Source organism: Rana temporaria, chromosome 11 (assembly GCF_905171775.1).
Source record: "Rana temporaria chromosome 11, aRanTem1.1, whole genome shotgun sequence".
NCBI classification, from domain to species: Eukaryota; Metazoa; Chordata; class Amphibia; order Anura; family Ranidae; genus Rana; species Rana temporaria.
In genome coordinates this window covers 22,125,344-22,138,065 of record NC_053499.1, presented here as the reverse complement: position 1 = coordinate 22,138,065, position 12,722 = coordinate 22,125,344, and the positions used below count along the sequence as shown (strand labels likewise).

Genomic DNA, 12,722 nt, shown 5'->3' with positions numbered 1-12,722 from the left:
TTATCAGCGCTCTATAAATGCCCTAAATTAATAATAGTTAGGAGTTGACATTTATTGTTTGGCCTGCTGTATAGAGACAGTGGTAGGGTCCTGAGTGGTAGGATGTATCGCCATGTCCTTGGTTGCTTTTCATGGTTTAATGTCCAAATCATGTTACCTTGTAGATGATGGCTCTAGTAGCGGGCACATTGCTGGATCTAGTGAAGAATCTTCGGGCATTTGCTGGAATCCTTGTGGTAAGTACCTCCTATGCTGATGCATTTTCAAATATTGGCAGTTTATACTTTAATATAAAATGTAAATGATTGGAAACTCTCAGATCTGAAGCTGCATATAATGAACTTGTACCCACCAAATGCACTACGAGGAAGAAGTGAGCAAAGCCGATTACCATTGCCACCTTCCTAGCCTAGTCATACAGTGGAGGACACAAGTCTTGTATTGTAGTCAGACATTCCTGGGTTCTATGCTGGCCACCTACAGGTGACTGGATGCTGTCAAAAATATTGGCGAGGGTGTCCCTGGTGGATGCTCGTATAACCTTGCCCACTCTCATACTCCATTTTTTTGCCAGTGTTTTTAGTTGATGTAAATTTTTCCTTCAGCCATTTCAATCAAGATCTTAGGCCACGTACACACGGTCGGGCCAAACCGATGAAAACGGACTGAAGGACCTTTTTCATCGGTCCAAACCGATCGTGTGTGGGCCCCATCGGTCAGTTATCCTTCGGTCAAAAATGTTCGAACTTGCTTTAAATTTGAACCGATGGACGCCTAACCGATAGGTCAAAACCGATGGTTAGTACGCAAAAGCATCGGTTAAAAACCCGCGCATGCTCAGAATCAAGTCGACGCATGCTTGGAAGCATTGAACTTAATTTTTCTTTGCACGTCGTTGTGTTTTACGTCACCGCGTTGGACTCGATCGGTTTTTTAACTGATGGTGTGTAGGCACATCAGACCATCAGTCAGCTTCATCGGTTAACCTATGACAACGGTCCTTTGATCTCATAACATAATAATCGCTAACAGTTGGGGAGGATGGAATTGGGCCATGGTGACATTGGGCCTGGGAAAATGACGGAGTTTGCCGCTGCAGAACACCAACCATCTGTATAGCTAAAGTTGGTTGCTACGTGAAAATGCAAAAAGATGATTACTGCAAATAGCAGATATAGATTGAATCAAGAACAGCAGCATTGGTTATACATTACCTTTTTATAATTTTTTATTTTTTTATGTGCGTTTGACAGGTGCACTTTAAAGAGGAGCACCAGTCTGGGCAAAAATAAATTAGGTTAGCATCTACAAATACTGCAGCTGCTGACTATTAGTATAAGGACACTTACCTTTCCAGGGATCCAGCAATGTTGGCATACGGAGCCAATTCTTCAATTGGCTTTGGATACAGGTGCTGCCATCTACACTAAGGGAAACCGACCGTGAACCCGTCAGGCTTAAACAGACTGTTTTCTACTGCGCAAGCGTGAATCACGCTGCAATTTCTAAACAGTCTTGCCGGCTTCTGGAACGTGTGTCTGTGTGTCTGAGAAGGCAGCGGGGGGAGAGGAGAGGGGGTCTGGCCATTCTCGGAGACTGCTGCTGCGATCTTACCCAGAAGTGGGAGCAGGTACCTTTTTCAAAACCCAGGTATCCCCCCCAAAAAGTGCCAAATGTGGCAGTGGAGGGGGAGGGCGCGAACAAGCAGGGCTTCCTCTTTTTGGACGAAGATCTGCTTTTAAATACCTGCCTAGTATAAGGTATGAACCACAGAGAAGGAAAAAACAAAAAAAAGTTCCAAAAATTGGTAGGAATAAACCCTGAAAGGGCATAAGTACCCCCCTGTACAGCAGGATTTTAAGGGCAAACAAAAATAAAACTTGGATATAAAAATATATTTATTAGAAAAAGATATTCTTTGTTTAAAAAAAAATATATATATATATATATATATATATATATATATATATATATATAATTATATAATATTTTTTAAAACAAAGAATTTTTCTAAGAAATATATTTTTATAATATCCAATTTTTATTTTTTTTGCCCTTAGAATCCCTCTGTACCGGGGGGTACTTATGCCCCTTCAGGGCCACGATCTCACTCCCGCGCATGCGCCGCTGGCAATGGCACACTAACTGAAACAACGACACATGGGTGCTGTTGCTTCAGTTTGCTCTAGTGCACATGTGCCGATGACATTGGCACATACAGGGGATTTCTCCTATACTGTGCAGGTTTAGGAGATATCATGGGTAGCCTTATAGGCTTACCTATAGCATGAAGTGGTTGTAAAAGGTTTACAACCACTTTATGCAGCCCATAGATTGATCCGTCTTCCTTTTTTTTTTTTTTTTCAGCAGGTTAAACAAGAAAGGACTTGATTCCTCCATCCACACATTTGATATTGATGGGAAATCCTCCCTGTAAGCTATTTTGACAGTGGGGAGATGCCGCCATCCCAAATACACTGATCAGTGCTGCCAGCGGCACGGCATTGGTTTGAGCAGGGGGGGGGGGAGCGTCCGGCTGCTTCTACACAAGTGAATTATTATAAGCAAAGTCCTTAAAAACATTTTGGATTGGTGGACCAAGCCTGCCCATACATGGACCCTCCGAATTTCAGTCCATGTATGGCTGGCTTTAGTACTTGCTGTATGACTCTAATTTCGGAGTCAGTTTATTGGAAATTTCAAATGGTAAGCTGGGTTGGTAGAATTAAAAAAAAAAATGAAAAAAATCAAGTTGGGTTTATGAAAGCCGAATATTAAAGTGGAGTTCCACCCATAAATATAACATTACATCAGTAGTTTTAAAAAAAATGTCATTAGTCCTTTAAGAATTTTTTTTTTTTTTTTTAGATGCCTTCAAAGTGTTGTTGCTAGGCAGAATAGTTAATCTTCCCTCTTCCTGCACCTAGGTGCTTAATGCTTCCTAACCTACACCGCACAGACTCCTGGGAATGTAGTGGGTGTAACTTTCCAGGAGTCTGTGCACTCCCCAGTCTCGAAGAATCATGTGACTTGGACAGTACAGGTGCTGAAACCTGATCTGAAACCTATTACACTGCTTGTGCAGCACTGAGCAAGTGCGAGATCTGCAAGGCTGAAATCCAGGAAGTCATACAGTCTGGCTTCATGATGCCCACACTTAAGATGGCGCCAGTCAATTTCTATTTTATAAAGTGTCTAAATGCTGTAACAACCTAACAAAACGGACCTTAGTTTACAGACTAACTTTACTAGAATACATTAAGCTTGTGTATTAGAGGGGCATATATATTTAAAAAGTGAAATTGTGGCCGGAACTCCGCTTTAAGTCTGTTGTAATTTCCTTGCTTTGCCTGAACTTGATGCTTTCGCTGGGACATCAAGAGAGAACCCAAATCTGAGTGCTGTTTAGCCAGCTGCCATCCATCTCCTTATTACACTTTTTGACTCTCTCTGTGTTTGTATTTAGGTGGTATATTATGTTTTTGCAATCATTGGTATTGACCTGTTTAGAGGTGTCCTGCCGAATCCAAAGAACACAAGGTAAATTGTGGTTCCAAAAATAATCGTTTGGGCTTAAAATACTTTAGAAAATTTACCTTCTTGGATATAAAATCTTAAACTTCTCCTATTTTCTTGTGTAATTTTTTTTTAGTTCTCCAGCTAATGAGAACTCCACAAACGAGACTGCACAATGCGGGACCTTTGAGCAACTCGAGTATTGGCCGAACAACTTTGATGATTTTGCCGTAAGTCCTGCAAGCGGTTCCTCTTCTGTAGCCGTGATTGTTTCACTTGGTTTATCGCCTTTACTTTGTGTTTCAGGCTGCTCTTGTGACGCTGTGGAACGTGATGGTGGTGAATAACTGGCAGGTGTTCTTGGATGCCTTTTCCAGATATACAAATCCGTAAGTGATGCTTCTTAATAAAGCCAAAATTGGGTTATGCTTGCACTAAAGCAGCAATGGCGAACCTTTTTGAGGCCCAAACAGTGGCACAAAACCAACTTATTTCAAAGTGCCAACTCAGAATTAAACCTACCATACAGAGAATGGGACTGATCGTCCCTCTGAATGAGCCCTAAGGGACCAAGAACGTATGATTCTGCCAGATTCACTCAGAATGCAGGTTTCAGGAGTGAGTTGTGCTCAGAATTCAGGGTTCAGGAGTGCGTTGTGCTCAGAATGCAGGGTTCAGGAATGCATTGTGCTCAGAATTCAGGGTTCAGGAGTGCGTTGTGCTCAGAATTCAGGGTTCAGGAATGCATTGTGCTTAGGGTTCAGGAGTGCGTTGTGCTCAGAATTCAGGAATGCATTGTGCTTGGGGTTCAGGAGTGCGTTGTGCTCAGAATTCAGGGTTCAGGAATGCGTTGTGCTCAGAATTCAGGGTTAAGGAGTGCATTTTGCTCAGAATTCAGGGTTTAGGAATGCATTGTGCTTAGGGTTCAGGAGTGCGTTGTGTTTAGAATTCAGGGTTCAGGAATGCGTTGTGCTCAGGGTTCAGGAGTGCATTGTGCTCAGAATTCAGGAATGCATTGTGCTTAGGGTTCAGCAAGGAAAGGGTATTGGAACCCATGGATAAAGAATGCTGCACACCCCTGATATGTCTTGAGAAAAGAGAAAATTACCCCTAGGGGCTTTGTGCTGCAGCAAGGAATAGAAATGTACCAAAAAATGTATAAAAGTATAAATTTATTTAAATATGTTGTACGGAAAAAGCCCCTCTGCTTAGGGTTCAGGAGTGCGTTGTGCTCAGAATTCAGGGTTCAGGAGTGCGTTGTGCTCAGAATTCAGGGTTCAGGAGTGCGTTGTGCTCAGAATGCAGGGTTCGGGAGTGCGTTGTGCTTAGGGTTCAGGAGTGTGTTGTGCTCAGAATTCAGGGTTCGGGAGTGCATTGTGCTCAGAATGCAGGGTTCAGGAGTGCGTTGTGCTCAGAATGCAGGGTTCAGGAGTGCGTTGTGCTCAGAATGCAGGGTTCAGGAGTGCGTTGTGCTCAGAATGCAGGGTTCAGGAGTGCGTTGTGCTCAGAATGCAGTGTTCAGGAATGCATTGTGCTCAGAATGCAGGGTTCAGGAGTGCGTTGTGCTCAGAATGCAGGGTTCAGGAGTGCGTTGTGCTCAGAATGCAGGGTTCAGGAGTGCGTTGTGCTCAGAATGCAGGGTTCAGGAATGCGTTGTGCTCAGAATGCAGTGTTCAGGAATGCATTGTGCTCAGAATGCAGGGTTCAGGAGTGTGTTGTGCTCAGAATGCAGGGTTCAGGAATGCGTTGTGCTCAGAATGCAGGGTTCAGGAATGCGTTGTGCTCAGAATGCAGTGTTCAGGAATGCATTGTGCTCAGAATGCAGGGTTCAGGAGTGTGTTGTGCTCAGAATGCAGGGTTCAGGAGTGTGTTGTGCTCAGAATGCAGGGTTCAGGAGTGTGTTGTGCTCAGAATGCAGGGTTCAGGAATGCAATATGCTCAGAATGCAGGGTTCAGGAATGCAATATGCTCAGAATGCACCGTGCAACATACACTGACCTACCTGACACACACTTTCTTCACTACTCTCACCCCCATCCCCCCAGTTGAAGTTGACCGTAGATGGGCAAATCTCATCTGAAGTATAGAGAAACACAAGAGCTACACTTTCTCATTCTCAGGACCAAACTTTATAACATTTCTTATTTAGACTTGGATGATTTTTTTATTTTTTTTTCGGTTATTTGCAATGCAAGATTGTTTCCTTCAGAAATTTCAAAATGAGCATCAGCCTTCATCTGTCATAGAGAATTTTTGTGACTGGAACATTTGTATACAATGCCAATTACTTTCCTTATTCTTCATTTAGTGGTCAACTATGTGTTATGTGTTTTATTTTCAGATGGTCAAAGTTGTACTTTGTGGCATGGTGGCTGGTGTCTTCTGTCATTTGGATTAATCTCTTTGTTGCTCTGATTTTAGAGGTAAGTTGTTACTTGTACTGGTGTTTGTGGTACTTCTAAAGCTTAAAGTGACACTAAGACCCGGTTCACACTGGGGCGACACGAGAGGCGGCTCAGCCGCCTGACAAGTCGCGTCCCATTGAATGCAATAGAACCGTTCTAATAGGAGCCACGCAAGTCGCTCCGACTTAGAAAAATGTTCCTGTACGACTTCGGGGGCGGCTCGGGGCGACCTGCATTGACTTCTATACAGAAGTCGTTTTGCAAATCGCCTCTGAAGTCGTCCTCAGGACGCCTTGCAGAGTCGCCCCCGAAGTCGTGCCGCTGCAGTGTGAACCGACTCGAAAGGTTTGTGTTTTTTATTTTATTTTTTTATTTTTATTTTTTTAAATAACAAACATATCATACTTCCCTCCACTGTGCAGTTTGTTTTGCACAGAGTGGCCCCGATCCTCCTGTTCTGGGGTCCCACGGTTGCTCTTGTGGCTCCTCCCTGCATTAGGTAACCCCCTCTGGGAAGCTCTCTCCCGAGGGGGCTACCTTGGGGGCGCGCGCTCCCGAGCCATACACTCGTCGTACATAGCCTCTGAGTGTATGACTCGGCCCCGCCCCCAGCCCCTGCGTCATTGGATTTGATTGACAGCAGTAGGAGCCAATGGTTGCGCTACTATCCATCTATCCAATCAAAGCCAGTACTCCTGAGAAGGACGGCGTGATCGCGCCCATGGAAATTCAGGGCTCAGGTAAGTAAAACTGGGGGGCCAGACACTGCAAGGTGTTTTTTCACCTTAATGCATAGGATGCATTAAGTTGAAAAAACACGCTGGTTTACAACTCACTGGCCCATATTCTCTCTAAAAATCCGCGGGCTGCGCTTAAGGCACTTACACTCCGCTGTCCCAACTTACAGGAGCAAGTGTTGTATTCCCCAAACACTTGCTCCGTAAGTTGGGACGGCGGAGTGTAAATGCCCTGGCGTAGCCTGGCGGATCTCCAAGGGGGCGGCTTGTATTCAAATTAAGCGCGCCCCCCATTCTAATGAACTGCGCATGCGCCGGGCTTCAAAAAGCCCAGTGCGCATGCTCCAGTTCTCGGCGGAAAACGTCAATGACGCCGACGTGTGCGTCATTGACGTAAAGTCGTATTCAAGAACGACTTAGTAAAACAACGTACCCGACGAAAAAACACGACGCGGACCCGACGCCATCCATTACATGGCCTACGTGGGACTTGCGGAAACTTACTCCTCATATAGCAGGAGTAAGTTTCCGCTTACGCAAACGACGTTAGCGACGGTTACGCGACGCAAACTCGTTCGGGAATCGGCGTAGAAGGATCATTTGCATACGCAAATGAGTCCTTCACGTAAATGCCATCTAGTGGCGGCCGGCGTCATTACATTTAAGATCCGCCAGTGTAAGTGACTTACAGATGGCGGATCTTAAGTGTATCTATGCGAAAATGATTCTAAGAATCAGTCGCATAGATACACTGGCCAAAAAAGGGAGTTACGATGGAGTATCCTGAGATACTCCATCGTAACTTCTATGAGAATATGGCCCTAAGACTGGCATTTTCTTGAAAGGTGAAAATTAAATACAAAGTAAAATGATCTCTTGCTTGAAAATGCAGAATAACAAACACGAACCGGAAAAAATAATATTTTTTTTTTTTTTTTCCCATTTCAAATGGAAGCAAACATCAGATTAGTTGTTAATAAAAGATAGGTACACCTTTAGCAACATGTTACATATTACACCCATGTTTTGGTAGGGTGTACCATGCTGCTAAGCACCAGTCCCCTCATCAACCGCACCACCCAACAGTATGCTGAGGTTCCTCTCCTCCGCAGCCATTGTCACATTAAACATCATCGGGACTTTGCCTGCACAGGCAAATCATTCATTCTTGGCGATCTGTAAATAAGCCGCGGCAGATGGCTTGTAGTTCTCAATGGACTGAGCGCACTGATCGGTGCTTTTGTAGTTCATTGACACTTCCCTCAGCTAACTAAGAGCCAGTACAGAGGTACAGGCAGAAAGCTGAAGGACTCGTCTGCAGGTGCCTGACATTGCATCTGTGATCCACGATCTATTTCTATCTCTATCTATCGACCACTTTATTAGGTACACCTTGCTAGTACCGGGTTGGACCCCCTTTTTCCTTCAGAACGGCCTTCATTCTTTGTAGCATAGATTCAACAAGGTGTTTGAAACATTCCTCAGATTTTTGTCCATAGTGACATGATGGCATCACGCAGTTGCTGTAGATTTGTTGGCTGCAGATCCATGATGCAAATCCCCCCCCCCCCGTTGCACCACATCCCAAAGGTGAAGAGTATTTTTTCCCAAAAAATTGCGTTTGAAAGACCGCTGGGCGAATACAGTGTGACATAAAATTTTGCAGCAATTGCCATTTTATTCCCTAGGGTCTCTGCTAAAAATATATACCGTATTTATCGGGGTATACCGCGCGCCGGCGTATAACACGCACCCCAAGCTTAGAAGGGAAGTTTAGGAAAAAACTTGCATATTGGATGCTCAGCCTTGTCGGTGTCCGTCGCGTCCGTCTGCCGGTCTGTCCAGCCTTGTCGGTGTCCGTCGCGTCCGTCTGCTGGGGGTTGCAGCGTTGTGTGTTTGAGTTTGGCGCCTCGGTCGAGCTGTGCAGAGCCAGATTTCCGGTGTGTTCGGCTCCTCTCGCGTGGCTGCGGGCGGAGCAGAGCGTGGCCGAGCCTAGCCGAGTGCAGAGTACACTCGGCTCGGTCTTTGTCGGCGGCGCTCAGAGACAGCTGGGATCGGTGTATAACGTGCACCCACAATTTTCCCCTGATTTTAAGGGGAAAAAAGTGAGCGTTATACGCCGATAAATACGGTATATATAATGTTTGGGGGTTCCAAGTAATTTTCTAGCAAAAAATATTGATTTTTAACTTAAGAAAAGTGTCAGAAAAAGATTTGGACATGGTTAAACTTCCTGCATTTACACACACAAGTTTGATCTAAGAAGGAAGTTACAATGTTTCATGTTACAAACTTGGCAGACTGCCCTATCCCTTTGACCTAAGAAGGAAGCATTAGTTAAAATGTTTCCTGTTAAGAACTTGGCAGACTGCCCGATATTTTCTTTTGACAGCTGAGTGAGCAGATAAAGTCTCTCCACTTGTTATATGAACGAATCGTCAAACTCTGCACTGGAGATCGTCAGGGGGGGTTGAATCGAGATCACGATTTTTTAATGATTAATTGTGCAGCTCTCCTTTCCGGAAGCTCTGTATTTGGGTAATGCTGAAATGCCATGTTTAAAGTTTACATGTTAATGAGTTTTTATAGTTCTAGTTAACTTACTTTGCATTTTTCAACCATAACACCTCTTATACAGGTATATAGGATTTACCATCTTATCTATTTTATTTTTTAGAATTTTATCCACAAATGGGATCACAGACACTCCCTTTCTGCAGCCCAGCAAGTAGAGTACCACATGACAGTCCAGCTCATGTTCAGGTGGGTACTAGTTCTGGTATTTCTTGTCTGATGCTTTAAGGCAGTGAGATCATTTGTTTTACAAATAATGTGGAATACTGTTTGTTGCAATTTACTTATACAGGCTTATGAAGTATCTTCAAAGTGAAAGTGATCCAGCATCTTCATAGCTGCCGATCACTTTCACACAGCCGGCTGCCCTCCTCCCGTGTTTCCCGGGCTGTCCTGCACTTACCGACGCCCAGGAACACATCGCTCGGCTGGGGGAGAGAGACTTCAGTGAGGTTGAGGCAAATCCATGCCTCGATCTCACATGCAAACAATGAAACCGGAATTGATGTCACTTCTGGTTTCAGATGCACCATATCCTGGCCAGTACAGCCAGGGGACACTTAAGCCCCGTACACGCGATCCGAAAATCGTAGTAAAAAACCTGCTTTCTAAACGATCGTACGATAACCGAATCGTTGGTACACAGCTTTCGAGAGCCGATCAGGGCAGTTCATCCGATGACATGCACGGAATTATCTTTTTCGTACAATGCCAGATCGTACGATTTTCGTTTAATCCGTACAGCTGTCATTAGAAAATGCAATACAAATGCATCACAACACATGATATCACTTCTGAATTTTTATTCTGTCTTCCGAGAATTTTCGTGACTTTAGTAAACTCATCAGATTCGACAAGAGATTAGCATGCAAAAAAAAAGACGATCATTCGCCCGATAATCAGATCATGTGTACCGGGCATAAGTTCTAACCAAGCCGGTTGTGCTTGGTTAGATGGTGTGAAGAGCTGGGGAGACATTGGGGTCCATTAGACCCCTAATGTCTCCAAAAAGAGTTCCAGTCACCTGTCCAATGCTATCACGTAGGGGTTTATTACCCCTTGTGATGGCAATTGCGTAAAAAAAAAAAAGTAAAAAATAAATAAAATGAGAATATACCGTATTTATCGGCCTATACCGCACGTCGGCGTATAATGCGCACCCCAAGTTTAGAAGGGAAGTTTAGGGAAAAACTTACATTTTGGATGTCTTGCCCGGCATCCATCGGCGTCCTTGCGCGGGGGTCCGTCCAGCCTTGTCGGTGTCCGTCTGCTGTCTTGCCCTGTGTCCATCGGCGGCCTTATCCGGCGTCCGTCTGCCGGGGAATGCAGCGTTGTGTGTTTGAGTTTGGCGCCTCGGTAGAGCTGTGCAGAGCCAGATTTCCGGTGTGTTCGGCTCCTCTCGGCTTCTCTCTGCTACTCTCGCGTGGCTGCGGGCGGAGCCGAGCCTAGCCGAGTGCCCAGTACACTGGGCTCGGCTTGGTCTTTGTCGGCGGCGCTGCAGATGTTGTTGTTTTTTTTGCTTTTTGTTTGTTTTTTGTGTGTGTTGCCTGTGTCTCCTTTTGTTGCCAAAATTGATATAAGACCTTATTTTCGGGGAAACACTGTAGGGAAAAAAATGTTTTGTTTGCAACGCTTTGACTTCTTATAAATCTGTATATACTGTGTGAATTGACAGGGAGGACTTGGAAGAACCAACAGATGAAGAACTCATGGACAGGTTACATCATCACCCTCACCTCCATCTATCCAGATGACCTCCACTGTGTACAGATAAGTGGGACCAGAACTGGAGACGAGGAGCTCCAGCCTAAGCTGCCATACCAAGAAAACCACTTTGCTGCTTTTATTGATGTGAAAGTGATGTGAGCATGGAAGTGTTTTACACCTGCAATGTGCATTCCAGTACTAAAGCCTCCCCACTACACTAGTGCCTTATTCTGTCACCCCCCCCCACACAGGCCTTTCTTATGGACCTTTCTCATTCCTCTGGGGGGGCTTTACTGCAGACAAGACTTTGATTTTACTCCAGGAGCGATGAGGCACCTTTAATTTTTTTTTTTCTTAAGTATTTTATGTTTTCAGTTTATTGTATCTTTTATCTCAATGTCTCAGGGGAACTATCATACCGGTCACCTGTACAGCAGGTATAGCCATTTAACAGGTCAGTCATAGTCAGTCAAGCCAGGTATGGGAAGTCGGCAGTTGACCAAGCCCACTAGATGACTCCTATATCTGGGAGCTTTGGCAGAGATCCCCCCCGCTATCATTTCCTGCTGTTCCAGCACCTTTTTTCCTTGGTGTTCCCGACCTGATACAGCATTTACCATAAACTAAAACCATTAACAATCCTGCAGGGATAGTGGGACCCTCTTGAACCCGATGCAACAGATGTGGAAGCCATTGACCTTTAACCATGGCTATTTAAAGGGGCTGTAAAGGTTTGTTTTTTATTTTCTAAATAGGTTCCTTTAAGCTAGTGCATTGTTGGTTCACTTACCTTTTTCTTTATATTCCCTTTTAAATGATTTTTTTTCTTTGTCTGAATTTCTCACTTCCTGTTCCTCCTCGGTAAGCTTCCCACCATCATCCGAGCCGTTCTGGCTGGGGGTTAGTCGGCGTGCTCGCGTCTCCCCACAGGGATGTAGTCACAAGGGAGCGGGCGAGCACGCTGACTAAGCCCCAGCCAGAACGGCTCGGATGATGGGAGCAAGCTTACTGAGAAGGAACAGGAAGTGAGAAATTCAGACAGAATTTTTTTTTTTTAAAAGGGAAATCGAAGGAAAAGGTAAGTGAGCCAACAATACGCTAGCTTAAAGGATCCTATTTAGAAAATAAAAAACAAACCTTTACAACCCCTTTAAAAATAAAAGTCCCATATTTTGTTCAGGTTGGTTTATATGATTTAGGAGATGTCGTTGCCATCTCTCATTTATGTCCTCTCCTGATCTCGTGACCTCATATACAAAAATGTCTATTTAAAGGGGTTGTAAAGGTAAAAAAAAAAATCTCTCTAAATAGCTTCCTTTACCTCAGTGCAGTCCTCCTTCAATTACCTCATCCTTCCATTTTGCTTTTAAATGTCCTTATTTCTTCTGAGAAATCCTCACTTCCTGTTCTTCTGTCTAACTCCACACAGTAATGCAAGGCTTTCTCCCTGGTGTGGAGAAAGCCTCTTGAGGAGGGAGGGGGCAAGCAGGAGAGTCAGGACACTCTCTACTTTGCAGATAGAGAAAGGAGCTGTGTGTTAGTGGGCATCCTGACACTCCTGCTCGCCCCCTCCCCTCTCAAGAGGCTTTCTCCACACCAGGGAGAAAGCCTTGCATTACTGTGTGGAGTTACAGACAGAAGAACAGGAAGTGAGGATTTCTCAGAAGAAATAAGGACATTTAAAAGCAAAATGGAAGGATGAGGTAAGTGAAGGAGGACTGCACTAAGGTAAAGGAAGCTATTTAGGAAAAAAAAATTACCTTTACAACCCCTTTAAAGCTAA

At 44.5% G+C, this 12,722-nt stretch overlaps 1 protein-coding gene across 1 annotated transcript in view; it reads left to right on the top strand.

Moving 5' to 3' along the window:
• Positions 1 to 11,693, top strand: part of TPCN2 (two pore segment channel 2) — a 55,368-nt gene extending 43,675 nt beyond the window's left edge. Inside the window, exons 19-25 of the mRNA XM_040328155.1 lie at positions 165 to 236; positions 3,467 to 3,540; positions 3,653 to 3,746; positions 3,823 to 3,905; positions 5,858 to 5,939; positions 9,336 to 9,421; positions 10,908 to 11,693. Of these exons, the coding sequence (XP_040184089.1) occupies positions 165 to 236; positions 3,467 to 3,540; positions 3,653 to 3,746; positions 3,823 to 3,905; positions 5,858 to 5,939; positions 9,336 to 9,421; positions 10,908 to 10,986 (570 nt within the window). The 3' untranslated portion in view covers positions 10,987 to 11,693. The remainder of the gene's footprint in view (positions 1 to 164; positions 237 to 3,466; positions 3,541 to 3,652; positions 3,747 to 3,822; positions 3,906 to 5,857; positions 5,940 to 9,335; positions 9,422 to 10,907) is intronic.
• Positions 11,694 to 12,722: the final 1,029 nt, after the last annotated feature.